The 25,914-nt window shown below is 33.1% G+C and overlaps 1 protein-coding gene across 5 annotated transcripts in view; it reads right to left on the minus strand.

The window, feature by feature from the left end:
- Positions 1–670: 670 nt before the first annotated feature.
- Positions 671–25,914, minus strand: part of LOC132732779 (uncharacterized) — a 126,081-nt gene continuing 100,837 nt past the window's right edge. For 2 of the 5 annotated variants that reach the window (XM_060719285.1, XM_060719282.1), the window contains exons 2-8: positions 14,820–14,940; positions 13,752–13,919; positions 12,950–13,024; positions 12,264–12,434; positions 4,837–4,971; positions 3,712–3,837; positions 2,483–2,748 (exon numbers count right to left, since the gene is read on the minus strand). In XM_060719285.1, the coding sequence (XP_060575268.1) occupies positions 2,620–2,748; positions 3,712–3,837; positions 4,837–4,971; positions 12,264–12,434; positions 12,950–13,024; positions 13,752–13,919; positions 14,820–14,940 (925 nt within the window). In that variant the 3' untranslated portion in view covers positions 2,483–2,619. Of the gene's footprint in view, positions 937–2,482; positions 2,749–3,711; positions 3,838–4,836; positions 4,972–12,263; positions 12,435–12,949; positions 13,025–13,751; positions 13,920–14,819; positions 14,941–15,141; positions 15,202–25,914 lie in introns of those variants that run through there. The other 3 variants (XM_060719284.1, XM_060719288.1, XM_060719289.1) reach the window with 3 other exon arrangements.

The following is a 25,914-nucleotide window of genomic DNA, read 5'->3' on the forward strand; positions in this document are numbered from 1 at the left end:
AATTACATGCCTCCAGAAGAATCTTATTATTTTAGAAACATCAAACTTGAGAAAAATGTACTCAGGTTTTACGAGAAATAAAACGATTTAAAATGCATGAAATAGTTTACATTTTTTTATGCGATTAAACAGATTCTGCAGTTTTATCACCATATTTCTACTTCTGCGTTATTAACATAGTAACGGCTTTTTTTGCATATATTGACCTTATTTGGGGTTTTTCGTGGATTTTAAGTGGCGTTTGCAATGTGGAAATTATTTTCCTTTGCTCACTTTACATTTTTTTACTCTAAAAAACAATCTCATTTTTTGGGTGTAAATAAGCATGTATCTGGAAGCATGCTGCCTTAACAGTATAATATTGTTGAAATCTTTTGATCTCATTTCTTAAAGTTAAAAGAAATTGTTGCTCTGTACAGACTATACTAACTGACTTATACTTTGCAACGGATGGTTTCGGTAAAATTGAAGTAATTTTTATGCTTTATCTTTTTGTTCATGTTAAAAAATGTACATAATATATGATAAATGTATGTTATAACAGTAAGATAATATTACAACTTGTCGGAATTTTAGATATCACGTAATGTACTACGTGAGATATATTCAACACTTAAAATGGACATATTTCTCTTTATATCACTATGGTAACAATCAGATACAACTCATGTACACTTTCATCTCTTTTTTTTCAATAATATATTACACTTTTTACAAAATATCTCACAGTTTGTGTTTGACATTTACAACAGTATCAATTATATAGATACGAGCACTTTTAAGAACTTTTTTTATAAACATGAATACAAAAAAAAGTATTCAATAAAGTTAAAAAAAACATCAACAGTCCATTATTGTTTTCAATGTTGCATTTGGATTGATTCATAGTTCACCATTTCAGCAATTGACACTCACTCAGTATGCCTTTTTTCCAGCCTGAAAAAAAGAATAATGTAGGAATCATCAAATTCCGGTCAAGAACGACAACATAACATTTTCAACAATAATTATATAACAAGAAAAAATTAAAGTTTGTTTCCAGTCATTAAATTGTCTAAAATTTCTCTATGACCAGTCTTAGATTTTTTATTACAGAGAACCAAAGACATTAAAGTAAATCTATGAATAAAGTACATTTTTATGTAAAAGAATTTTTCTACGTGCCATTCGTAATGTTCATACTTTATGTAAACAAAATTAATTACAAAATTAGCACACAAAAAAAATAACAAAATAGACATATTAGTAACTTTCGCATATTTCAAAACAACAAAGCATACAACAAATGTTACCATAGCAACCGATTTTAGTGATTACAACAACTAAGTAAACTCTTGTTCTAACAAAAAAACTTAGATTTTTAAATACATGTAAACCAATTCAAAGGTATACTGACGAATATAGGAATAGGTTCGTATAAGGGGAGAGAACTGTGAAATTGTGGAAAAGAGAGACCTACCTGCAATCGAAGTTACAGATTTTGAATTGAAGTCCGGCAAACCCATGCATGTTATTATATGGGAAATAACAAAACCATTGGTTGGAGAGAGAGAAAAAACAATAATAACAACATGCAAAACACTGATTTAAATGGGGGAAAAGTGTTCAAAAGAATGTAATACATGCAGACGATAACTGTAGTTAAAAAGAGCGCATACATTACTTATTTTAACTTTAGCTTTTAATTTGTTATTATTGCCCTGCATGTCATATCAAAATATTTTAATTAATATAAAAAATGATTTCGTTACAGTTCAAAGTTACATGTTTGGTATTAAGCATAAAATTGTGACTAACTTGTAATAAAATAGAATGATAATATTTAAATGAATACAGTTCATGCATGATCTTACGCTTGAAATCGTTAACTTAAGTGTGGCCTAAAAATTAATCATCATATATTTTTCTTAATGTTTGTATAATTATATAACCAACTTTTTTATCATCGGACCAAATATACCAAACGTGTTTATCGTTAGACTAAACGTGTTTATCATCGGACAACACGTGTTTATCATCGGACCAAACTTGTTTATCATCGGACAACACGTTTTAATCAACGGACCAAATGTGTTTATATCATCGGACCATACGTGTTTATCATCGGACCAAACGTATTTATCATCGAACAAAACGTGTTTATCATCGACCAAAACATGTTTATCATCGGACTTTACGTGTTTATCACCGGAATAAACGTGTTTATCATCGGACAACACGAGTTTATCACCGGACCAAACGTGTTTTTCACCTGACCAAACGTGTATATCATCGGACCACACGTGTTTATCATCAGACCAAACGTGTATATCATTGGACAAAACGTTTTAATCATCGGACCACACGTGTATATCATCGGACCACACGTGTATATCATCGAACCACACGTGTTTATCGTCAAACTAAACGTGTTTATCACTGGACCAAACATATTTATCAACAGACCAAACTACAAAATGTACTTCCCTTCCTTAATCACATATTCTTACACAAAACAATTATAATTAATATTTTATGTAAGTAACAAAACAAATAGTTGTTCTTTTGTTTTAAATAAATGCAGTAACAATGGGTGAATACATGAGGTTAAAACTACATAAAAAGGCAGAAGTGTCACAATTAGCGTTGGGTTAGAGAAAACGTCATTTTCTTTTTTTTAGGTTGAGTAACTACTTTTCTCTGAGGCTGGTCGGTCACGCGCACTGGTGAAATAAGTTCCTCCGCTATGGAATATAGTCTGGCTACAGTCTAAAACAGAAAAGAGACACAGTAAAATCTAAATAAATACACCTTTGACCAAAACAATATCATGATAAAAAGGATAAGGCAATTATTAACTGATTTATTACGACGTCACCAATATTTGGAAATTGTAAACAAAAGTGGGCTCTGGTTATGAATGATCGCTAAAAGGAGGTCAAACATCTTGTTTACACTCATATTAATGAAAACAATTATTTAAGTATTATGCTCACGTTATGCTCATATTAATGAAAACAATTATTTAAGTGTTATGCTCACTTTATGCAGAAAAAAGTGTACCTTTTGTGTACAAATTTCAATTAAATTTAAGCAGACTACTGTTTCTCTATCTTACTTTGATGTTACACTTGTGTAAAATGTACATTTTTTCCTCTTAGATTTTAGTAGAGTTTGTGATTTTGATACCACAGTGGATTTTCGCTTAAAATGATATTGAAAACACACAAAGTGCACTTAAACCATTAACATTGCATGTTTTGAACAGCACAATATTATTTTGACCTATAGTCACGATTTTCAATATTGAATTTTAGAAAATGAAATTCATCACCAAAGTTGTTATCATCACACAATTTACAGACATGGTAACATTGATTTGATTTTATAAGCAAAGTAAACTTGTGAAATGTGTATGCAGTGGAAACATTGTTTCAGTGTGAACGGCATTTTCGCAAAAACCATCCGTTTAAAATATCCGCAAAATATACCGCTAAAAGTACAAACAAAAATACAAATCATTTTTTGGAGAGAACATGGTAGGAGAGGGCTACCTTGAGCTATTGTAGCTCTCGGTCCAATTCCTTTCTGCTTAAATTGTAAATTATTAACATGTATATATTACCTTGAATAAAAATATGTTTAAACCAATCATTTTTTAAAAATTGAAGTACAAAACTGAATTAAAATACAACTACTAAACAACAACAGACACGCTCTCATAAACCATACCTCTTCAGTTCTTAGTTTTGTCACTCTCTCAGGCTCATGAGTGCTGTACTTAGACTGTTTCCGGAAGTAGGCTGTGTCGGGCAGACTCTGGGTATCGAACTCGGTCGTTGTGGCATTGCTCTCATCCTAATTTTTTGAAAAGGGATAAAAGTAATAAAATAACATATTTCATTACATTAAATTTCTATGATTGTTTTAAGCAATGAAAAGAACGCATTATGGCATACTTGTTTTCTGTAATTGTTTTGTCGTTGTTGTTGTCAAACGATGACAACCTTTGTCTAAATGCTATAATGTTTTGTTTTTTTTATTCATTTATTTATTTTTTTTATTTTTTTATTTATTTATATTTTATTTTTTTTTGTCTTTTTTGAGCATGCGTAAAGGGAAACTTTGGCAGGATTACAAAGAAAACAAACAAACACTTTGATCATCAAACGTTGTACAAGTATCTTTTGCTATCTTATATACGTGTTCCTGTTTAATTTAATTTTAACGAAGCGTTAACATTTTTGCCAAGTTCACGAATTTGCCTAATCAATTAAAAATGTTCCCTTATTATAAACTTTGCGCAACTGTAATTATTTATAAATAATTGAAAATCGGATAAATAAAACAGACGTGGAGTTTCAATAACTTCCGGTTGGGAAATATTACATGACATAATACGCGTTGGTAGTTTTCTATCCGTATCAGGCCGAGTAAGCCGCATTGAATTCACCAGAGCACGTTTCTACCACCGCATCGTTCCTGGGCAAGCTGTTAAGAAGTTTACCAGTACTAGATGCCTTCACTTTCGCAAAAAACTGATAACTTCTGTGCATGCCAAAGCAGTGGCACAGTTCGAATGACCGTAGAAAAGATTTCATGATCAATCACAACAAATATGAACTGCTCCGTCGGGGAATCGAACCCGGTTCGCCCGATCCACAGTCCAACCTGTTGAGCTAACCGGACGGCTATTGACAAAAGATGCTTCCACAGGAACAGAATTTGAAGTAGTTCTTAAATTAGATTATTTTACTAATAGAGTGTCATCATATTATGCATGTTGTGTTATCGTGGTAACACGTTTTAAAAAGAAAAATAACAACAACAGGATAAGGGAAAAGCAAGCCTTCTTACGTCAGAGGAAATTGATTCTCTCTCGGTGTTGGTCAACCTGGGTGCAGCAGATTTTTTCTGTCTTGACTTCCGGTGTAAGGAACAGGAGGAAGTAGGTCGTAAAGCGCTGTCATGATGTGGAGGGCGAGCATGCATCTGTGTTACATGGGTGCTTACAATAAATGTGGCAAAATCATGCATATACATAGCAAATTTGTAAAGCCTTTCTATTTTTTCACAAAAAGAGACTAATTATACAAAATGCACTTTTATATTATGATTTAAACAACAATTTCAGCTAACATTTAAGTACTAGTATCTTATGATATATCAGAGAATATTTAAAGCAAGAAAGTGCAAAAAAAACACTAAAAGCGGAAAGGGTGTTTCATGCAAAAGACATTCCGTTACCCACAAATAAGTTCGATACAGTGAAGCTGCACAAGACAACAAAAAAATAACATGCATTTAAAAAAGAGCCAGAGATAGAAAAAATGTAAATAAAAGATAACCTCTGTTATATCAAACTGAAAAACTTGTTATTGTTTATTTTTTTTATGTTATTTAAACTATAATATACGACATTTTCACGTTGTTTTATCTCTGTCTTATTGAGTTTTTTTCTCTTTTCATAACCCTCATACTATGAAGGTTAAAGTATCGAGAAGTTAGCACTGACATCGAAGATCGAAGATCGAAATTCAGTTTATAGTGAATATCGAGCTAGCTTTGAACTTCGAGCCAGCTCGAAGATCGAAATTCAAAGTAAACAAGAGCTGAATTTCGAGCTGGAGTTGAATTTCGAGCCAGCTCGAAGATCGAAATTCAAAATTTTCAAAAGTTGAATTTCGAGCTGGAGTTGAATTTCGAGCCAGCTCGAAGATCGAAATTCGAAATTTTCAAAAGTTGAAATTCGAGCTGGAGTTGAATTTCGAGCCAGCTCGAAGATCGAAATTCAAAATTTTCAAAAGTTGAATTTCGAGCTAGAGTTGAATTTTGAGCTGGCTCGAAGATCGAAATTCGAAATTTTCAAAACCTGAATTTTGAGCCGGAGTTGAATTTCGAGCTGGCTCGAAGATCGAAATTCAAAATTTTCAAAACCCGAATTTCGAGCTGGAGTTGAATTTCGAGCCAGCTCGAAGATCAACTTTTGAAAATTTTGAATTTCGATCTTCGAGCTGGATCGAAATTCAACTCCAGCTCGAAATTCAACTTTTGAAAATTTTGAATTTCGAGCTTCGAGCTGGCTCGAAACCAACTCCAGCTCGAAATTCAACTTTTGCAAATTTTTAATTTCGATCTTCGAGCTGGCTCGAAATTCAATTCCAGCTCGAAATTCAAATTTAGAAAATTTTGAATTTCGATCTTCGAGCTGGCTCGAAATTCAACTCCAGCTCGAAATTCAACTTTTGAAAATTTTGAATTTCGATCTTCGAGCTGGCTCGAAATTCAACTCCAGCTCGAAATTCAACTTTTGAAAATTTTGAATTTCGATCTTCGAGCTGGCTCGAAATTCAACTCCAGCTCGAAATTCAACTTTTGCAAATTTTGAATTTCGATCTTCGAGCTGGCTCGAAATTCAACTCCAGCTCGAAATTCAACTTTTGCAAATTTTGAATTTCGATCTTCGAGCTGGCTCGAAATTCAACTCCAGCTCGAAATTCAACTTTTGCAAATTTTGAATTTCGATCTTCGAGCTGGCTCGAAATTCAACTCCAGCTCGAAATTCGGGTTTTGAAAATTTTGAATTTCGATCTTCGAGCTGGCTCGAAATTCAACTCCAGCTCGAAATTCAACTTTTGAAAATTTTGAATTTCGATCTTCGAGCTGGCTCGAAATTCAACTCCAGCTCGAAATTCAACTTTTGAAAATTTTGAATTTCGATCTTCGAGCTGGCTCGAAATTCAACTCCAGCTCGAAATTCAACTTTTGAAAATTTTGAATTTCGATCTTCGAGCTGGCTCGAAATTCAACTCCAGCTCGAAATTCAACTTTTGAAAATTTTGAATTTCGATCTTCGATCTGGCTCGAAATTCAACTCCAGCTCGAAATTCAAATTTAGAAAATTTTGAATTTCAATCTTCGAGCTGACTCGAAATTCAACTCCAGCTCGAAATTCAACTTTTGCAAATTTTGAATTTCGATCTTCGAGCTGGCTCGAAATTCAACTCCAGCTCGATATTCAACTTTTGCAAATTTTGAATTTCGATCTTCGAGCTGGCTCGAAATTCAACTCCAGCTCGAAATTCGGGTTTTGAAAATTTTGAATTTCGATCTTCGAGCTGGCTCGAAATTCAACTCCAGCTCGAAATTCAAATTCAGAAAATTTTGAATTTCGATCTTCGAGCTGGCTCGAAATTCAACTCCAGCTCGAAATTCAAATTTAGAAAATTTTGAATTTCAATCTTCGAGCTGACTCGAAATTCAACTCCAGCTCGAAATTCGGGTTTTGAAAATTTTGAATTTCGATCTTCGAGCTGGCTCGAAATTCAACTCCAGCTCGAAATTCAAATTTAGAAAATTTTGAATTTCGATCTTCGATCTGGCTCGAAATTCAACTCCAGCTCGAAATTCAAATTTAGAAAATTTTGAATTTCAATCTTCGAGCTGACTCGAAATTCAACTCCAGCTCGAAATTCAACTTTTGCAAATTTTGAATTTCGATCTTCGAGCTGGCTCGAAATTCAACTCCAGCTCGAAATTCAACTTTTGCAAATTTTGAATTTCGATCTTCGAGCTGGCTCGAAATTCAACTCCAGCTCGAAATTCAACTTTTGAAAATTTTGAATTTCGATCTTCGAGCTGGCTCGAAATTCAACTCCAGCTCGAAATTGAACTTTTAAAAATTTTGAATTTCGATCTTCGAGCTGGCTCGAAATTCAACTCCAGTTCGAAATTCAACTTTTGAAAATTTTGAATTTCGATCTTCGAGCTGGCTCGAAATTCAACTCCAGCTCGAAATTCAACTTTTGAAAATTTTGAATTTCGATCTTCGAGCTGGCTCGAAATTCAACTCCAGCTCGAAATTCAAATTCAGAAAATTTTGAATTTCGATCTTCGAGCTGGCTCGAAATTCAACTCCAGCTCGAAATTCAAATTTAGAAACTTTTGAATTTCAATCTTCGAGCTGGCTCGAAATTCAACTCCAGCTCGAAATTCGGGTTTTGCAAATTTTGAATTTCGATCTTCGAGCTGGCTCGAAATTCAACTCCAGCTCGAAGTTCAACTTTTGCAAACTTTTGAATTTCGATGTTCGAGCTGACTCGAAATTCAACTCCAGCTCGAAATTCAACTTTTGAAAATTTTGAATTTCGATCTTCGAGCTAGCTCAAAATTCAACTCCAGCTCGAAATTCAACTTTTGAAAATTTTGAATTTCGATCTTCGAGCTGGCTCGAAATTCAACTCCAGCTCGAAGTTCAACTTTTGAAAATTTTGAATTTCGATCTTCGAGCTGGCTCGAAATTCAACTCCAGCTCGAAATTCAAATTAATAAAATTTTGAATTTTCATCTTCGAGCTGGCTCGAAATTCAACTCCAGCTCGAAATTCAAATTTAGAAAATTTTGAATTTCGATCTTCGAGCTGGCTCGAAATTCAACTCCAGCTCGAAATTCAACTTTAGAAAATTTTGAATTTCGATTTTCGAGCTGGCTCGAAATTCAACTCCAGCTCGATATTCAACTTTTGCAAATTTTGAATTTCGATCTTCGAGCTGGCTCGAAATTCAACTCCAGCTCGAAATTCGGGTTTTGAAAATTTTGAATTTCGATCTTCGAGCTGGCTCGAAATTCAACTCCAGCTCGAAATTCAACTTTAGAAAATTTTGAATTTCGATCTTCGAGCTGGCTCGAAATTCAACTCCAGCTCGAAATTCAAATTTAGAAACTTTTGAATTTCGATCTTCGAGCTGGCTCGAAATTCAACTCCAGCTCGAAATTCAAATTTTGAAAATTTTGAATTTCGATCTTCGAGCTCACTCGAAATTCAACTCCAGCTCGAAATTCAACTTTTGAAAATTTTGAATTTCGATCTTCGAGCTGGCTCGAAATTCAACTCCAGCTCGAAATTCAACTTTTGAAAATTTTGAATTTCGATCTTCGAGCTGGCTCGAAATTCAACTCCAGCTCGAAATTCAACTTTTGAAAATTTTGAATTTCGATCTTCGAGCTGGCTCGAAATTCAACTCCAGCTCGAAATTCAACTTTTGAAAATTTTGAATTTCGATCTTCGAGCTGGCCCGAAATTCAACTCCAGCTCGATATTCACTTTTAGCAAATTTTGAATTTCGATCTTCGAGCTGGCTCGAAATTCAACTGCAGCTCGAAATTCTCCTTAAGCTTACTTTGAATTTCGATCTTCGAGCTGGCTCGAAATTCAACTCCAGCTCGAAATTCGGGATTTGAAAATTTTGAATTTCGATCTTCGAGCTGGCTCGAAATTCAACTCCAGCTCGAAATTCAACTTTTGAAAATTTTGAATTTCGATCTTCGAGCTGGCTCGAAATTCAACTCCAGCTCGAAATTCAACTTTTGAAAATTTTGAATTTCGATCTTCGAGCTGGCTCGAAATTCAACTCCAGCTCGAAATTCAACTTTTGAAAATTTTGAATTTCGATCTTCGAGCTGGCTCGAAATTCAACTCCAGCTCGAAATTCAAATTTAGAAAATTTTGAATTTCGATCTTCGAGCTGGCTCGAAATTCAACTCCAGCTCGAAATTCAACTTTTGCAAATTTTGAATTTCGATCTTCGAGCTGTCTCGAAATTCAACTCCAGCTCGATATTCAACTTTTGCAAATTTTGAATTTCGATCTTCGAGCTGGCTCGAAATTCAACTCCAGCTCGAAATTCGGGTTTTGAAAATTTTGAATTTCGATCTTCGAGCTGGCTCGAAATTCAACTCCAGCTCGAAATTCAACTTTTGAAAATTTTGAATTTCGATCTTCGAGCTGGCTCGAAATTCAACTCCAGCTCGAAATTCAATTTTAGAAAATTTTGAATTTCGATCTTCGAGCTGGCTCGAAATTCAACTCCAGCTCGAAATTCAAATTTTGAAAATTTTGAATTTCGATCTTCGAGCTCACTCGAAATTCAACTCCAGCTCGAAATTCAACTTTTGAAAATTTTGAATTTCGATCTTCGAGCTGGCTCGAAATTCAACTCCAGCTCGAAATTCAACTTTTGAAAATTTTGAATTTCGATCTTCGAGCTGGCTCGAAATTCAACTCCAGCTCGAAATTCAACTTTTGAAAATTTTGAATTTCGATCTTCGAGCTGGCTCGAAATTCAACTCCAGCTCGAAATTCAACTTTTGAAAATTTTGAATTTCGATCTTCGAGCTGGCTCGAAATTCAACTCCAGCTCGAAATTCAACTTTTAAAAAAGTTTGAATTTCGATGTTCGAGCTGCCTCGAAATTCAACTCCAGCTCGAAATTCAACTTTTGAAAATTTTGAATTTCGATCTTCGAGCTGGCTCGAAATTCAACTCCAGCTCGAAATTCGGGTTTTGAAAATTTTGAATTTCGATCTTCGAGCTGGCTCGAAATTCAACTCCAGCTCGAAATTCAACTTTTGAAAATTTTGAATTTCGATCTTCGAGCTGGCTCGAAATTCAACTCCAGCTCGAAATTCAACTTTTGAAAATTTTGAATTTCGATCTTCGAGCTGGCTCGAAATTCAACTCCAGCTCGAAATTCAACTTTTGAAAATTTTGAATTTCGATGTTCGAGCTGGCTCGAAATTCAACTCCAGCTCGAAATTCAACTTTTGAAAATTTCGAATTTCGATCTTCGAGCTGGCTCGAAATTCAACTCCAGCTCGAAATTCAACTTTTGAAAATTTTGAATTTCGATCTTCGAGCTGGCTCGAAATTCAACTCCAGCTCGAAATTCAACTTTTGAAAATTTTGAATTTCGATCTTCGAGCTGGCTCGAAATTCAACTCCAGCTCGAAATTCAACTTTTGAAAATTTTGAATTTCGATCTTCGAGCTGGCTCGAAATTCAACTCCAGCTCGAAATTCAACTTTTGAAAATTTTGAATTTCGATCTTCGAGCTGGCTCGAAATTCAACTCCAGCTCGAAATTCAACTTTTGAAAATTTTGAATTTCGATCTTCGAGCTGGCTCGAAATTCAACTCCAGCTCGAAATTCGGGTTTTGAAAATTTTGAATTTCGATCTTCGAGCTGGCTCGAAATTCAACTCCAGCTCGAAATTCGCCTTAAGCTTACTTTGAATTTCGATCTTCGAGCTGGCTCGAAATTCAACTCCAGCTCGAAATTCGGGTTTTGAAAATTTTGAATTTCGATGTTCGAGCTGGCTCGAAATTCAACTCCAGCTCGAAATTCAGCTTTTGTTTACTTTGAATTTCGATCTTCGAGCTAGCTCGAAGTTCAAAGCTAGCTCGAAATTCACTAGAAACTGAATTTCGATCTTCGATCTTCGATGTCAGTGCCAACTTCTCGATACTGAAGGTTAAGCCTGATTGAGTGGATAAAATGAAAATGCTTGCAAAGTGATGGACTAAAAAGAATCATTACTGGTCACTTTGGTGCAGTAACGGGTTAAGTCCTTCTCAATTAGCAGTACATCAATCATTGCACTAAGGTGACAATATAGATTCGATACAGGATTAAATATGTAAAAATAAGATTTTTGTTTCAAGATTTAAAAAAAAACTACAGTTAAGATTGATTGAAACAAAAAATAATTTCGATAACGCAGGTATTTTACCTACACACAAAGACCATAGAAGCGTGGTAAAATTTAAAAGGTCGGCTTAGATTTACTGGCATCGCTTACTGTGTTCTGGGAAGTTTGACCTTGTCCCAGCTTATCCTGGTCCAGGTTTGAGTCAAGGGGTTACATTTATTTGGTTGGGTTTTATGGGCATTATATGGCGACTTTCCAGATTTTCCTGATAGAGGGAGACCTCAGGTGCCCCACTGTCAATCATTCCAGCCACAAACGGGCACCTGAGTAGAACCACCGACATTCCGTAAGCTAGCTGGATTATATATCATTAATGCCAATTATCTTTGAATGCATTTTCCAAGAGTAATTGTAGATTTAATATTTTGTGATAAATAAAATATCTCTAAATTTACAAAAATGATGTATACATAGGGAAAGTTGCTCTTTCATCGGCAAAATGTTAAATTACGTGTTGATATTATTCACTGTAGAATCATCCAGTATATTTAGTTATACATGTACATTAGTACCTCTAGCTAACATTAAAGCATAAAAACAAAACGTTCATCAATTATAATTCTAGATTTTTTTTTAGAAAAATATTTACATTGCTAAAAGCTTGTTTTAATTGGGATATAGGGAATACGTGTCTATATTAACAATACATTTAAACAAAGCATAAATATACAGGGGGTAGGGGGAGCGATAGGAAAGAACAATAAAATACTAGAAGAACGAACAAGATATCTGCCCTACCTCGTTCAATTTTTGACTTATTCTTTCATTTTCTTTTTCTCGTGCGCTGACTTTTCTTACTGATTTTCGTCTTGTTTCCGGTACATTGGTTGATCGGTCGTCCGAGGTACCACGTGACTTTAAAGAGCTCGGGCGGGAACCAGATAAAATCTCTACTTGAGTGACAACGTCCTGTGGTTAAAAAAAATTATTTGCATGACATGCTTTTTGGCTTATCTAGCGCATATAACAATAAGTTTTAAAAATCTTTTTCTTTTTTATTTATAAAATGGGCAAAAAGTCACTTGTTGTCGGATGTTTTAAGAAATCAGGGTATCAATCAATTGTGCCAGCACTTCGTGTATTAAAGGTAGTCTTACACTAATGCTTACCCGTCATGAAAAAAATCTAACATCGGCCAATATCGTAGCAAATCGGTTATTTTCGGAACGGTATTTTTTCAAAATCTTGGGCATTAAATTAAGACTGTACAATCATTCATCATTTATCGATATGTACTAAGTTCCAGTTATAAACGCTTAAAATGATTTAATACCAAAGAATGTGAAAAATAACGTTCCGGAAATGACCGATTTTTTACGATATTGGCCGATGTTTGACATTACTGTAAGGCTACGTTTATCTTCTCTGCGATATGGTAAGAATATAAACATTTCATCTTTGCAGACGATTAAATTCTTACTTACCTCTTTCCGTGTTTTAGATTGACCTTCATCGTCAGAAGCTTTATATTCTAAATCGTAGGTCACGTGAGTAGGCGTCTGGTATGATAAAATGAAACAAAAATACAAGCAAGGAAATAAAGTAACTCCATTCAAAATTTAAACATAAAATCTTTGACAAATATTCAAAAAGGAAAAAAAGCTTCGAAAAAAAGGTCCTCTTAATTATTCTCAGTAACCCAGGCTATTTACATGTATCAGTCACATGTATCAGGCACATTTTGCCTCAGAAATCTTTTTATTTCTCAAAAGATAATTAATTTTGATGTTCTTTTATAGGATCACAAAAGTAGCCCATTGGCCAATAATCTTTTCTTCGGATCACAAAAGTTACCCATTGGCCAATAATCTGAACATTTTTATGTTGCTTTTTTACAATAAGTGAATAAGTATTTTGTAAGAAAGTCAAAATACTACTGTATTTACATATTGGTACTTATATGAATTATCATTTAACACGTACTACTACATTGTTCAGGCAAACATCTAACAGTCTTTAAGCATTATTTAAACATTATAAAATTCATTTACTCTTTCTAGAGAAGTAATGATATGTTTGCTTCTGAGGCAAAATGTGCCTTTAAATGTAAAACATACTGATTGTGTACCGTGTGTTCCGTCACGTGAAATATGTGACGTAGTTTGTCGTTTACATAAGAAAGTTTGCATTCAGCATGAAATTTGGACTCGTATAATTCTCGTGATTAAAGACGAATGCTAGTACGTCATAGACCGGAAGTTAATCAATCGGAATGACAACACTCACATGTCTCTTTATTTTCCTTCGTTTTTTCTTCTTGTTCTGTTTCTTGTCATGACCTAGCACGACAGCCCTGTAATCGTTCGGGGCATCAATGATTCCTTCAAGCATCAGTCTGCGCAGACGCTGATCTTCGGACGCTGCACGTGCGTCCTCTTGCTTATCCATTGTCGTCTGCGAAGATATTATGAATAATGTCATAATATTTATTAAAAGAAGAGACAGAAATTAAACATTTTGTGTCCGAAAACATTTTTTTCTAAATGGCAAAAAGGGGTTTAAGGTGGGACAATGATGATGCAAAGGTCCAGAAGATGTTGTTCGAACCCTTAAGCTACAAACAAATGAAAGCGGTATACTAGTGGTTAAAATCCTCTTGTTATATTATTATACTATTTGTGTGAAAATATTACTTTATATAACTTGTACAATAAAATGCCAAAAATTACACATTCTTAAAGTGGATAAAAAACATGTATTCTTGTTATAGATTTCACTAACCGTATAACTGTGCAATTTTATTCAAGATTAAAGGCCGCCGAAATGGGTGCGTGACGTTACATCAACATTTATTAAATAGTTTCATGTAAAAAACATGTACTCTTGTTATAGATCACACTAACCGTATAACTGTGCAATTTTATTCAAGATTAAAGGCCGCCGAAATGGGTGCATGACGTTACATCAACATTTACTAAATAGTTTCATGCCAAAAAATAAGTCTTTAGAGAAGACAGATACCTCATTTTGAACTACTGAAACATAGACTTTAGTGCAAAATAATTATTTGAACGATTTGTAAATTTACTTTTATTTAACAATATTTTGATTTTCAAAATACTCATTTTGAACTACTGAAACATAGACTTTAGTGCAAAATAATTATTTGAACGATTTGTAGATTTACTTTTATTTAACAATATTTTGATTTTCAAAATACAATTCATTTAAACATCTATATTTACCAATTTGAAACAATTTCATTTAGAAAATGAAATTCATCACTAAGTTTGTTATCCCCACACAACTTACAGACTTTTAAACTATGTAAAACAAATACACAATCATAATTACCTCATATTCATCTTGTAGACGCTTTGTAAGCGTCTGGAAGTACCTCTTGTCATTTAGGCGTATGACGTCAGTTCCCATCAATTCACATAGACGCTGCCTTACACGTGTTGTCGACAAAGAACTGAAAATAATCATAATAATAATTCATCGTTAAAAATAAGAAAACTTCTCTACGGTAATATGAAATCAAAAAAGGGAAGACATTGAAGAATAGATTTTGCAGTTATTGCAAAATATTTGGCAAAATTGAAACAACAAAAAATAGTAAAAAAAGAAGTCAACTGCATTTTTTTTTTTTTAAAAAGTCCCTAATTATACTGACGTTTCGGCTGAACAGCCTTCTTCAGGGTACATAAATAGATATAACAATAAACAGGAAATTATGTCAGCGTCGAATGACGTCAAAAGAAACGACGTCAAAACGTCACAAAGAGTTTGGCGTTAAAATCATAGGATCGATCTGATGCATTATACTAGTGATGAAAGCAGTTTAAGTGCAAGAATTAAGTGAAACACTAAGTAAAATACAAAATTCTTTTTAGTAATTGACGGAATTCATTCCATTTGGTAATAAAGTATCCAAGTGATATATCCAGGAAGTCTCTTCTAAAAGCCATTTCCAAGAAAGTTACGTTATCAATAGGCATAAAAGAGAAATCCTGGATAGCATGTCCTTGGGTATGAAAGTGTTCAAAAACATTTGTTACTGTTTCATGATAATGCTCTATATCAAATCTATGACTACTCATACGTTGACGAAATCGTTGACTAGTTTGTCCATTTGAACATTTTTACATGTAATCAAGTATATTACATCAGAAAAAGTAATAGATATACCATTGCTGCGTTGACGATTTCTGGGTTTGCGTAAATTATACCATTATCACGTGACCTTTCTTATGCCTTAACCTCACGAGACGAAGTAATAAGGAGTAAAAAAATTGAAGGGACGTATATTTGAATGAACTCATCATGGTGTAAAGTTTAAGTGTGCGTGTTTGTGTTTTGTATAAAAACGGTTTTCAATATGGAATTGACTGGGAATACTCTTGTATAATATATGTATTTAGAGTACTCTTATATAATGTGCACCTATGTGTTGTTATACATTTGTATTTACAATACTCTTGTATAATGTGCACCTATGTGTTGTAATGCATTGGTATTTACAGTTCTCATGTATAATGTGCACATATGTGTTGTTATACATTTGTATTTAGAATAATCTTGTATAATGTGCACCTATGTGTTGTTATACATTGGTATTTACACAGTACTCTTGTATAATGTGCACATATGTGTTGTTATACATTGGTATTTACAGTACTCTTGTATAATGTGCACATATGTGTGATTATACATTGGTATTTACAGTTCTCTTGTATAATGTGCACATATGTGTTGTTATACATTGGTATTTACAGTACTCTTGTATAATGTGCACCTTTGTGTTGATATACATTGGAACTGAAGGTACACTTAAATAATGTGCACCTATGTGTTATACAATGGTATTTACAGTGCTATGTATGATACATAAGGAAAGAGTATCAACTCACAGGAATGTATATATTTTAATTCAGTTGACAAAACTGTAACAATTATTTCTTAGTGCTGACTGGGTTACAATTTTTGAATTTCCATCGCATTAGAATCTTGTGATGTGAAAGACAAATGTCATTTAAATACGAGTATAAAAGCTATATATTTTTGACTGGATATATTTTAAAACCCTACAAAATGGGTATTGTTAAATAGAAGGTATTTATGGCTAATTTGAACAAATGATAGTTTGAATTGCTCAGGATACTTTTGAGTAAATGTAAATATGTGTATAAATCAAAATATTTATGTTAAATTTAATTACAGAGAGCATTATATATGTACTTACAAAAAAGCAAAGTAAATAAATATGAGCCGCGTCACGACAAAATCAACATAATGGGTTTGCGACCAACATGGATCCAGACCAGCCTGCGCCTCCACGCAGACTGATCAGGATCCATGCTGGTTGCTTACAACTCTTTAACAAGTAGAGAAACTGATAGTGAACAGCATGGATCTTGATCACACTGCGTCCATGCGCAGGATTGTCTGGATCCATGCTGGGCGCAAACCCATTATGTTGGTTTTGTTGTGACGCGGCTCATATAATTGTTACTTGAATTGGTTGCCGTGTAATTTGTAAAATAAAGTTTATTTTACGGGGAAAAAAATTCTGTATCCATTAACTGATTTAATTAGAGATTTGCTTTTAAATTTTATTAAGAGATTAGCTTTTAAATTTTTATTCAATTTTGAAATATATTTAAGCTTAAAGGCTGTTATGCACATATCTGTGATATTAGAAATTATTTTACCATGGCATTTTTGAAGGGAAAACATGTATGACATCATCAATGACATCACAAATGACACCAGTGTTATCATCAGTGACATCATCAAACTCCTACATGTTTGATTTTTGTTAAATATGGATATTTGTTAAGTTATTGCAACTTGAAGATGAAATACTTTTGATGATAGTTTGACATCCATGAATGATTAGTTTTTATACAGGAGATCATTTTTAACCCATTACTTCATGAGCATTTTGTGAAAAATGGCTGTTTTCATTGAAAAGTCTCCTGTTACTAGTTCAAATTGCTATAATACTATAAAAACTGCTTCAACACTAATCAAACTTGGCACAAATGTTGACTGGACCATTGCCCTTGCAACAACATGCTCAGGCTTATATTTTCTGTTACCATGGCAACGAGGGGACATCTCAAAATTGCAAAAAATCACTATTTTGCGTTGATTTTTTCAATCAAAATTGATTTCAAAGTGATGCAACTTCTCAATGGATTGAGATAGAGTCAAATGCTTTTCAGCGTTGGTTACACGTTACCTTATAATCAATCTGGGGTCATTTACAGCCTCTCACAAGTCCAAAATTTTCTTGGCGATGAGGGGGACTCGGCCCCCTTCAAACCCCCCAAACAGAAGGGGGCACATCCCCCTTCTTGCAACCCCCTGATGTATCTTTTGGTTGGGGGGCCGCGCCGAAAATGAGGTCACTTCTTTTAACAACATTTCTCAAACTAAATCAAGTGTTTAGGGCCTAAATAAGGCACTTTTCATCATTTGAGACAACAAAAATGGGGGAGGGGGATGAAAAAGGCGTTAAAAGGCGTGTATACAAAGTAATGGGTTAAACAGATTAGGATTGAAGAAACAGAGTCCATAAAGGTAAATGCAATGTTTGTAACTGCTTTTCCTTCAGAATTGTGATGCCTATTAAACTGTTTAAAACTTAAATTTTTATTATTTATTCTTTTAGAATAGCTCGTTTATTTATTGTACTTTAGAGATAAACTGTGTGTGTATAATGATTAGATGTATTATAAAAATTAAGGCAGGTAATAAATTGTATTTTTATTTTTTTTATTTTAAGAAAAAAATTAGTAGTTAATGCATTGCTTGTCCACAAATCTGAAATATATGCTAGAAAAAATATATAAAATTATCAAATATTATAGGGTAAACATGAATGTTAAAATCTACATTTTTGTAGCCTGATAAAGATACTAAGCTTACTAAAGGTAATAACTGAAATTTGTCAATTGATAGTTGATAATTTCATTCATTGGTTATTTGAATTATGCTGGATTAAATTTGTAATTTGTGAATTTCTGTAGATTTACAAGTATGTATGCTAAAAATTGGCATTTCTAAAGAATTTGCTACTTTTTGTAGATTTCTTTTACTTTAGATGACCACAATTAAGTAAGGTATATGAATTCATATGAAAAACCAAATCAACTAGGAAGGGCGGGGTTCAATGAAAGCAGCCCCACACGACCCAGCAACACATTACCACCAGTATGGAGCCTTGCAAAGCCATTTGTAAAAACTACTGCATTTTTTTAAACATTTAATCATTTGTTTTCATGATTTCCTTCCTTAGTTTGCTTGTAAGACGCATATTGTTACCAAAGTGCAGTAACAGGTTAAGGCATATACTCCTGTTGAATTTTATTTATGTAAATCCTCAGTCCTGATTCTGCAGGATACATATAAGTAATATTATGTTGTTCTCCTCAGTCCTGATTCTGCAGGATACATATAAGTAATATTATGTTGTTCTCCTCAGTCCTGATTCTGCAGGAGACAAAAAAGTAATATTATGTTGTTCTCCTTAGTACTGATTCTGCAGGAGACAAATAAGTAATATTATGTTGTTCTCCATAGTCCTGATTCTGCAGGAGACAAATAAGTAATATTATGCTGTCTCCTTAGTACTGATTCTGCAGGAGACAAATAAGTAATATTATGTTGTTCGGTTTATTTGATATTTTGGAATTAAGAAAAAAAATATCTAGGAAATTTATGATTAGTTTAGATTATTAGATTAGATAAGTGTAGATTATAACGCCCTGTGGCATTTACCACAGGTTTGCATTGCCAATTAATGTGGCTAGTTATTCTGCACAATTTTTGGTTTGTAATATAAGTAGATTTCTTGATTTGTGCCAGTTTATTGAAGGCACTATGACCAGAAACCATCTCTTTTGTATTATGACCAAAGACTAGCATGGTATTTAGATATCAAGATCGTGCTTGTAATTCCATTCTTATAATACACATACTCCTGACATTGACATGTTTTAAATTTCATGTGTAGCCAGGCAGACCTGTGATACAGTAGGACTTCATAACAATATCTGTCAGAAGTCATTGCATGTAACAAATATGAACTATAAAAATCAAAAAATAAGTGTTGCTACAGATTGTTGTGATCTGCTCTTGAAAATGACCTAAAATATAAAAAAAATAGTTTCATTAAAGAAGACCAATGGAACTGAAAATATAATGTTTGTCTCATTTTTTCATTTATTAGTTCAGTAACAGTAATGTTATACAAAACCTAAATAGGATATCTCGATATACAAAACAAGGGTTCGCTCATCCCGATACATTTTTAGGCTGGTAACGTCACCTTGACTTAGGATGACTGAACCGCTAATTAAGCGTTTAATTATAGTCTTGATGGACTAATTAGCTAAAACACCTCTGTATTTTACAGTCTATTAAAGGAATCATAAAAGAGGGAGGCGCTAAGCTCTGCAGAATATTTCTGACAGTAGACGTGTTCAAACCATTTGCATAACTCATAACTTATCATCAAGGAGGGATTTTAGACAGTTTATTGGGTTTTGATTCACAGTTGACCTTGCTCAACCATCACCTTCTAAATTTGCAAAATTTCAATATGATTTGATGTCGGCTTCACATCCATGCAACCACACTCTACAAGGCACTCGGTGCATGAACAACTTATTTACACTTCCTGGAAATGACCGGTTCTGGAAACACAACCACGATCCGATTAGGGCTCAAACTCATGATTTTTTATTCAAGGGACCAACACATCAATCTTAGGCCGATGACCTTCCAAAGCTGAATTGTTCAAACTAGCGAAGTGTAGTTTTATACTCTTTATCAATTTCACAATTATTCCCCCTGTCTAGGTATCTGTTTATTTAAGAAGTAGATGTAGAAGTAAGTGATATATTGTTCGAATCCGGCCAGGGACTTTGGAATCTATTATCTAAGGAAGCTTGCTTGCGTAACGTCGGTGATTCTATTAAGATACCAGATCTTTTCTGAAATAAACGGAGGGAGCGGCACACAATGTCTCTCTCTATCATTAAAGCTGCCAAGTCGCAATATGAACATAACTTCACAAATTGGCAAAATTTCGATATGGTCAGATGTCGATTAATTACACTTAACTTGTTTCCGGGAAATAAGCAGTACTGGTGAAATGTGAGGAAACAAAGCCTTTATCCGATAAGGACTCAAACCCATGATCGTTGGTTTTAGAGACCAACAGCTCGACTAAAGGCCACTGCCCTTCTTTTGTTTGACTTTTAAAAGAGTAGATTCTCGAGTATTTTAGACATTTTTCTTTAGACATTTTTAGACTGGCGAAGTGTTGTTGATAATTGCACAATAATGCCCTCGAATTAACTATCTTTCATTTCTATAATTCATGCGATGTATAGTAAGTGATATATTGTTCTTTTTAACCACATGCCTCTACCGCTGTGGGTTCGAATCCCGCCAAAGACTTTTGGAACCCGTCATGTGAAGAAGCTATATATCTAGGTGGCTTGCAGAATGTCCGTGGTTCTAGTCAATCCCACCTGAGGTCTGAATTTCCCTATTAGCAATGCGTAAAAGTCGCCATATGACCTTTACTGTGCAATGGTGATGTAAATGATGATGTCAAATTCTACTACGATTTTTTAAATCACAAAACAAAAGAAGTATTGTTTTTCTATATATGTATTCTAAATCTGATAACATAAGGCATGTTTAACTTGTAATCATACAGTTGAAAAATAAGAAATTCTCAATTTTTGTAAATTTGACATACACATGAGCACTGTTTTACGGATTTGATTCATGTTGTCGAATCTGAATTTTAAAGGTTTATTTATTTTATTTAATGTCAGAAATATTCTGATCAATTCTTATCCGTGATCATCATAGTAAACTTATGTATTTCAGAGCATTTTTATAATACTATACAAGTTGACACATATTTAACCACTAAACTTCGGATCGGAAAACTTTTATTATCGTTTAAAATATTAATACATTATATTATACCTCATTTGCATACGCCCTTCTATATTTAATATGACGTCACCCGGTCCATAAACCGCATACAGACCGGGGGCGGTCCATAATTCTTATGAAGACCGTTTAAACGTAACTTTCACGACGTGCGAATTTCACGACGACACAAACAGACGATAGGCGATTCGCCTTTTTATCAGAGACATAAATTTATAACAGTCATGATTTGTCTTTAATTAAATTATAGATTTTTTTTATACAGTTTGGGAAATTTTTTAAGTCCGGGTTTTTTGCCTAGTAACATTAAATATTTAATTTGATTAACAAAAATGGAATATTAAAAGAAGAGCATGATTTTTTGCTGATGCAGCTTGAAAATAATAAAACAAAATCCGACTAGGGTTTAAGATATTTCACACACTGAACAAGTAAAATTATTATTTGAAAGCAAATAATAATAAAATGACAGCAAAAAACAAATTGATGAAAGGATTTAGATTCGGTATAATATAACAAATAAAACATGGTCTTTCGGGCAAAATGCAAGTTTACGGACTGGTTGGTCAGACCTCGGAAGGAATATGGCCCTCAGCTGCGCTTCGGGCCATATACCTTCCTCAGTCTGACCAACCAGTCCGTAAACTTGCATATTGCCCTCAAGCCCATGTTTTATTTGTTAAATGTTGACCACATGGATCATCATCATTAGTTAAAATAGTTTATATATAACAGTACTCCAGTGTCATATGATAAGAAAACAAATATACACACCTGGAAATAAGTTGAGCACCCCACAGACATGTGTTGTGATTGAAAGCACTGTCATGAGATGACGACTTAACTGAGGTAAGAAATAGTAATTTCATAAGTAGCGATACCAATTTAGTAATCATAAACCAGTATATAAATGAATTCAGTTTATTCTTAACCAAATAATTGAAGCGTATGCAAATGTGTTCTTTTTTACCAAAAACTTAAGTGTTTACAAGAATGGTGTTTGGGCGTTTACAAAACATTTACTGGTGGATTTTTTGGTAAATGTTGACGATAACGTAACCTAAAGCCAATGTTTTCAATAACATGTGTAACCGCCACATGCCCGGATGACAGCCTCAACCCTTCTGCTCATACTACCAGTAAAGCGTCTTATGCGATTTTGAGGTTTTTGCCATTCTTGGTGCATAGCTTGTTCCAGTTGTTGCAGGTGGACTACTAGTTTGTACCATTGCCGAAATAAAATTTTAAATTTCAGTTGTAGTCATGTCAAAATTAAGGCAAAATGCCGGGTGTGCTTGACTTATATCCTGGTGTATATTATAGGCAAATAAATATAAAACATCAATTACATTAATATATGTGCATTATAGGTACATGTACATGCAAATCTCGACAATAGTGTAATATCGATACATTGTCCTAGTTTTATTACATGCACTGAACAAAACCCCCATCGGATATCTTGTGGTAAAACTAACAAACGATTACATGTGAGGTAAATATTGAAATTGAATAATCCTACATTTTATCACTTGTTTGCTTTGCTTCAATGATTGAACCACAATTCTCTAAAATACGCTGTGTGGGTTATGTTCAGGGCTTTTCACAAAATTATTGTTCATTCACAGTCTTTCATCCAAATTTTCAATGAAAAGAACATAGCTTTATATAAAGCAATTACTTTATCAAACGTATTTCCAACAATTTGTTATTAACAAATATCAAATAAAAAAATAGGACTAAGATGATATCTACATTAAGCCCATATTTTTCTTTTTACAGCAAGTACTTTTAAAATGACACGCCTCTAGGGAAGAAAATAAATATTTTGGACATTGAGAGATGTTATAGATTGACAATGCATAGATACTAGTATTCACAATCAATGTGACACATTTTGAATAAGATATGACATAATTAACTATATCACTAAACATTTGACAGAATGGACAATTGGACATTTATATTACTAAAATATGAAAGAATATCCTATTTATACCACCAAAATATTTAGAAAGAGTTGACAATTTATATAATTAAAATATGTCAGAATTGACTATTTATAACACCAAATTATAACAGACCAAAGCATGAAAAAATTTACTATTTGTATCACAATGATGTGACAGAATTAACTATTTGTATCACCTAAATATAACGGAGTTTACTATTCATATTACCAAAATATGATAGAATTTGCAATTTGTATCTCCAAGATATGACAAAATTGACTATTCTATTTACATCACCAAAATATAATGAAAAAATCACTATTTATATCATTTAAATATGACAGAATTGACTTTTATATCACCAAAATATGACTGAATTAACTATCTCTATCACAAAAATATGACATGATTTACTATCTATATTGCCAAAATATGACAAAAAAATTGCTATTTGTGTCACTAAATATGGTACAATTAACTTTTCTATTGATATAATCAAATATGAAAGAATTTACTATTTATATTAATTACCAAAATAAGACAGAATTGACTATATTACCATAAATGACAGATTTTACTATTTATATCGCCAAAATATGAAATAATTGACAATTGATATCCCCAGCATTCTTAACCATTCATTAAGAAGTAGGGGACACTCTTTCATACTTTGTACATTTACAAATATTCTTTGTAAGACTTTGCAAAATATAGCGAATATTTTAATTTTGTAAATTCTTACAAATGAACACGAAACGAACATGTGTACAAATGTCCAAAAATTATGTTAAAACAGTCAATTTACTTATGAGATTAATCAACACCGATTTACACATTAAATGTGTAACGATTGATTGGAAATAACGCAGTTCTATTAGACTAAAATAATTTTAAACACTACTCCTTATGAAAATTACAAATAATACACAACAATAATGAAACAAAATAATTTCACGAATTATGTACATGTCAATGTCACTACAACTATATACATAAAGGAAAAACATCATACATGTACATTAACACATCTTTTTAATAGTACAACAAAAGCAATTGTCCTTGTACAATATATATCAAATATATTCACTGTCCCCCAATTGTATCAAATAAAGTTTCTATACAATAGGTTAACTAAGTATGTCATCAATAATTTTCTAAAATTATATAAATACAAAAAAATTCAAATTCCACAGGAATCATCATACATTATTAATATAATTTTTGAAAACAAAGTGTTAAGTCAATGATATATAAAAAGAAAAACATTTCAAGATATTCTTAGAAATACATTTTCACTAAAACAGCAACAATGTACCGTGCACAAACATTGTGTATAACTACAAACTACCCAGCCTCGCGGACACAATTCAAACTTTTACGTTTGAAAATGAAACTTTTGCCATATTCTAATGCTATTCAATGGGTAAAAGGGTAATTAAATGTTTTGAAAGCAAACACAAACAACTCCATTAACATTTGTCAATTTAAACAATGGATTATCTTTAACATAGTGATAATATTTCATTTCTTGTTCAGCAAAATCGCATAAACGCGAGAAGCTCTCTATGATGACATCAACATATCGTTTGAGAGCCAGGACTATCAACAAATACACGCCACGTGTCTATACTCATGTTTGTATTTTCTAGATACTTAGTAAATAAATGTTTGTCCATCTCTGATGTTAAAGTAAGAGGGTAACCATCCATATCTACATTCTGTAACTCTAGTATTCTAAGTTTATGAAATGTATTTACTACATAACATACGTGTTTCCTGAACTGATATTAAGCACCTTATACTTGACCTTTAAGGGCGAGTTTATTTTGTCTGTTGGCATTTCTTAAAAGATCAATATTTAATATACAAGGACATTTTTCAAGATGTACACTTTGAAGGTGTTCAGTGTTGCGGTCACATATTTTCAATTTTGACAGTCTAACAGTGCAAGAATCTGAAGACTGTTTAGTTTAGAAAGATCTTCATGTATTTCATGCATTTGACTTTCAACATTTGACTTACACCTTCCAGATGAATTCGGCTAAGCTTGCTTGCATTTGATAAAAGATCGTAATCAAGCATAGACTGACAATTAATAATGCTTACTACAATAAGTTGTTCAGTGTTGAGTCCACTTATCTTAATGTTTTTACAGTTTAACAGCCAAAGAATCTTAAGATGGTTTTGTTTTGAAAGATCTACATTTATTTCATGTGTTTGACCTTTAACTTCAGACTGATAATGAGTTACATGTATCATAGTCAGTTGTGTTAAAGAGGCCTGTTCTACTAACGAAAACAGTGATGCCATATTACCTGTAAGACCAATCAGACGAATTTCGCTAAGCTTGCTTGCATTTGATGAAAGATCAAAATCAAATACACATTTACACCTACAAATGTGTAACTTTATAAGTTCTTCAGTGTTGAGGCCACTAATTGTAATATTATTACAGTCTGATAGCTTAAGAATCTGAAGATTGTTAAGTTTAAAAAGATCTACTTGTATTTCAT

This window comes from Ruditapes philippinarum, unplaced genomic scaffold, assembly GCF_026571515.1.
Source record: "Ruditapes philippinarum isolate M1 unplaced genomic scaffold, ASM2657151v2 ctg1861_1_1_1_1, whole genome shotgun sequence".
Lineage (NCBI taxonomy): Eukaryota > Metazoa > Mollusca > Bivalvia > Venerida > Veneridae > Ruditapes > Ruditapes philippinarum.